We start from the raw sequence: 4,716 nt of genomic DNA, 5'->3' as shown, positions 1-4,716 counted from the left end.
TGCCAACAATAGTCATGGCCACAGGCACTGTTGAAAACAATGAGGTACATATATTGTATAGCAAACGGTTACATTTGAATTATACTGCAATCTATGTATACCTCTCGTCACATACGTATGCTTTTTAATAGTGAAAAACGGCCGCTTAAGGCCCGGTCACACTATGACGGACGATAAGCAACGAAAGGTGACGAACGTGAAAATCACAAAATGTTGACGGCAAAGCGACGACAAAAAGAGGAAAAGCAAGATTCGCTGACGAGTGGGAACGACCTTCAGCGACAACACGCCGGCAGGGGACGAAAGGCTGCGGCAGGAAACGGAGACTTGCGACCAAAACCGGACGTTGTCTCGACGGAGCCCGACAACAAGCACGGTGGATTGCGGCGATGATGACGTGACTCAGCGGCCGACATCAAAGCCTGTGTGTGTGCGTGTCGTATAGTCCACTTTGGCGTTTCCACTCTTCACAACGTTCTGATCACCCACTCAAAAATATCAATATCAATGATAATAAAAAATATTAACATCAATATGAACAATAATCAAAATATTAAAATCAATATAAATTATAATCAAAACTATTAATATCTATATCAATAATAATCAAAAATATTAACATCAATATCAATAATAATAAAAAATATTACACATATCAATAATAATAAAAAATAGTAAAATTAATATCAATTACAATTAGTGTAGCTCTGACTTCCTCATGACAAAGTACCTAACAATGAGACATGTAGACAGCCTCTTGCCTACTGATGACTCTGAAAAGAGCCGTTGAAAAGACTGCCCCTTGTTAACAGAGAACAAGGAGATCTCGCCTATCTGCTAATATGCATGTTTTTATGGCTCTGAAAAGAGCCGTTCACCCAATCAAAATATTAAAATCAATATAAATTATAATCAAAACTATTAATATCTATATCAATAATAATCAAAAATATTAACATCAATATCAATAATAATAAAAATATTACACATATCAATAATAATAAAAATAGTAAAATTAATATCAATTACAATTAGTGTAGCTCTGACTTCCTCAGGACAATGTACCTAAGAATGAGACATGTAGACAGCCTCTTGCCTACTGATGACTCTGAAAAGAGCCGTTGAAAAGACTGCCCCTTGTTAACAGAGAACAAGGAGATCTCGCCTATCTGCTAATATGCATGTTTTTATGGCTCTGAAAAGAGCCGTTCACCGAAGACTGCCCCTTGTCTACAGAAACAAGCAGACCTCGCCTATCTGCTGATTTTAAAGGTTTGATAGCTCTGAAAAGAGCCGTTTACCGAAGACTGTCCCTTGTCTACAGAAACAAGTAGACCTCGCCTATCTGCTAAATTTAAAGGTTTGGTGGCTCTGAAAAGAGCCGTTCAATGAAGACTGCCCCTTGTCAAGGGCAGTCTTCAGTGAACGGCTCTTTTCAGAGCCACCAAAACCTGTATATTAGCAGATAGGCGAGATCTCCTTGTTCTCTGTTGACAAGGGGCAGTCTTCAGTCTTCAGTGAACGGCTCTTTTCAGAGTCATCAGTAGGCAAGGGGCTGTCTACATGTCTCATTATTAGGTACTTTGTACTGAAGAAGTCAGAGCTACTCCTGACGAAAACTTGACAGTTCTAAACTTGTCCGACGGCAACCCGCTAAAAACCCACCAATTGTTATGAATTCCCGTCGTAAAAGCCTATCCCACAATCAATATCAATAATAATCAAAAATATTACACCTATCAATAATAATTTTAAAAAAATAATATAAATATCAATAATAATCAAAAATAGTAACATAAAATAATGTCAATAATAATCTAAACTATTAATATCTATATCAATAATAATAAAAAATATTAACATCAATATCAATTATTATAATCAAAGATATTTTAATATTAAAATATCAACATCAATAATAATAAAAAATATTACACATATCAATATAGGCAGGGCGACGGTTCTCCTCAACAAAACCGCGTATCAGGAGAAAGCTAAGGACTTATTGAGTGACTCAAAAACCTACCAGCCACTTCCCAAGGATCCTACACCTAAGTATAAGTCTCAGCTAATTAGCCTTCTCCAGTCCCTACGTGACCAAGACGCTATTAGCCAAGCCACCTATAGACATCTGTATCCGACCACTTGTGACATTCCTAAATTCTATGGATTGCCCAAGGTCCATAAGGATGCTTGTCCGTTGCGTCCCATAGTCGCGTGTCGTGGCTCACTTATGTACAACACGGCCAAGTTTGTGGCAGACATTATCTCTCCTCTGATTGGTTGTACTGAGAGACATTTGAACAATAGTCAAGATCTAGTTCAGAAGCTCTCTAGGGCCATCCTCCAACCTGATGAATGTTTGGTCTCCTATGACGTGACTGCGCTTTTTACCAGCGTACCGGTCGATGAGAGGTTGAAAGTCATCAACAAGCTTCTCACTGAGGACACTACATTGTCCGAAAGGACTACGCTCTCCCCAAGCCAGATCACTGATCTTCTCAGCCTCTGCTTGAAAACCACATATTTTATGTATGAAGGCTCGTATTACTGTCAATGTGAGGGGCCGCCATGGGCAGCCCGGTGAGTCCAATCACTGCCAATGCGTTCATGGAACACTTTGAGGAGAAAGCGTTAAGTTCGTTCAGAAATCCACCCAGGTTTTGGGGGAGATACGTTGACGATACGATGGTGGTGATTAAGAAAACAGATGTTCATGATTTTACTAAGCACATCAATTCGGTGCATGATGCTATCAAATTCACAGTGGAAGAGGAGAGCGATAACTGTATTCCCATGCTGGACACAATGATCACCAGAAATCCTAACGGCTGTTTGTCTTTCGGTGTGTACAGAAAACCTACCCACACCGACCAGTATTTGGATTTCGCAAGCCACCAACCTTTGGAACATAAACTCGGTGTAATAAGAACATTAACCCATCGTGCAAAGACCATCTGCTCAGATCAAGATACGCTTAATACAGAACTCCATCATGTTAAACGTGCTCTTTCAGTCTGCGGCTATACCAAATGGGCATGGAATACTCCACAAAGTCGCAAACTGGATCCTAAGCCAAACGCACGCAAGGATACTGCACCCCCCAAAGGACATATAACCTTACCATATGTTCAGGGGTAACAGAACCCTTGAGCAGGAAAATTCGCAAGTCTGGTGTTGTGGTCCATGTACGCCCCGCTAATACCATTCGCAGCATGTTAGTTGCACCAAAGGACAAGCCCAAGAAAGAAGACCGCTCAGGTGCGATCTATAGCATCAAGTGTTCTGACTGCCCGTCCAACTATGTTGGCGAAACCGCTCGCCCCCTTCGATCAAGACTCACTGAACACAAAAGGGACACCTCCCCCGTGGGTGCCCATATGCGCCAACAAAGACATAGTTTCACATCTCAGAATGTGAAAATTATAGACTCTGAAAGTAGATGGTTTGAAAGAGGCGTTAAGGAGGCTATTTACATCCAAGCCACAGAACCGGACCTGAACAAGGACCAGGGAAGACACCATCTGCCAGACGTCTATCGGCCGCTCATCAGGTCACGTGATTCGGGTCTACTCCTGGGTCACGTGACCGGTCAACCAACGTCTCCGATAACAACTGAAGAAGAGTTTCACGGATGTAAAAATCATTGCTTGTGTGAATAAGTTTAAACTTTCCTGAAATCACACATATCAATAATAATAAAAAAATATATATAAATATCAATAATAATCAAAATATTAAAATCAATATCAATAATAATCCAAACTATTATATCAATATCAATAAAAATCAAAAATATTAATATCAATATATCAATAATGATCAAAAATATTATCATCAATATCAATAATAATCAAAAATGTTAATATCAGTATCAATAATAATCAAAAATATTAATATCAATATCAATAATAATAAAATATCAATATCAATAATAATCAAAAATATTAACATCAATATCAATATCAATAATAATCAAAAATATTAATATTTTTGATATTATCGATATTTCTTTTTATATGAACTTCAAAATTGCATCGTGCCGGACATTCTATTGAAATCGAACTGACGTCAATAAAACGTCAAACATCGCACAAAAAGACTTGATTAGAATTTACCGTCACTCATCGTAAGTTACCGTTAGTTGCCGCTGAGAATCCGTCAGCGACCGCAGACGGCCGAAACTATTCGTCGGGAAATTTTCAACATGTTGAAAATTTTGTGACGACAAAAAAGTAGTTGTGATTCCGTTCAAATTATGTTGGAGACCGCAACCCTCATTTCTTTGACGTTTCCATACCGTGCGAAGCCGTCTCTAGTCGTTTTGAGGTCGTCACAATTTCGTTGGTAGTCGTTGTCAACGACCATAAAAAAAAAGACTTGATTAATTTCTACAATCCTACAAATGCATATATCTATTTCATGAATCGCACAAAAAGTTTTAAATCGTTGACCATCGTTTAAAAATCGTAACCCATCGCAGACCACCGTTTCAATGCCGCAGGTACTTGTAAACGATACTCGCAAACAATATCCGTCACTCTCCGGGCAAAATTTGCAAGTCACTGTCGCATCAAGATCGTTACAATTTCTTTGCTTGCCGCAACGTGTCGTCAGGGTTCGAGATGTGACGTCGCTTGCCGTTGTTTATTCGTCAATGGTCGTTGATAACGACTACCAACGAAATTGTGACGACCTCAAACGACTAGAGACGGC

General features: G+C 39.1%; 1 protein-coding gene across 1 annotated transcript; it reads left to right on the top strand.

The window, feature by feature from the left end:
- The first annotated feature begins 2,571 nt into the window (after window positions 1-2,571).
- On the top strand, window positions 2,572-3,141 carry LOC140154531 (uncharacterized). The gene has a single exon (XM_072177101.1). It carries the CDS (start codon window positions 2,572-2,574, stop codon window positions 3,139-3,141), a length of 570 nt encoding a protein of 189 aa, XP_072033202.1.
- The last annotated feature ends 1,575 nt before the right edge of the window (window positions 3,142-4,716 follow it).

This window comes from Amphiura filiformis, chromosome 6 (assembly GCF_039555335.1).
Source record: "Amphiura filiformis chromosome 6, Afil_fr2py, whole genome shotgun sequence".
Lineage (NCBI taxonomy): Eukaryota > Metazoa > Echinodermata > Ophiuroidea > Amphilepidida > Amphiuridae > Amphiura > Amphiura filiformis.
Note: the sequence above shows the minus strand (reverse complement) of the source record. Positions and strands in the feature narration are given on the sequence as shown.

Bases quoted from the DNA above. Each gene is read 5' to 3' on its own strand.
- LOC140154531 (XM_072177101.1), top strand. From the start codon at position 2,572: ATGGGCAGCCCGGTGAGTCCAATCACTGCCAATGCGTTCATGGAACAC.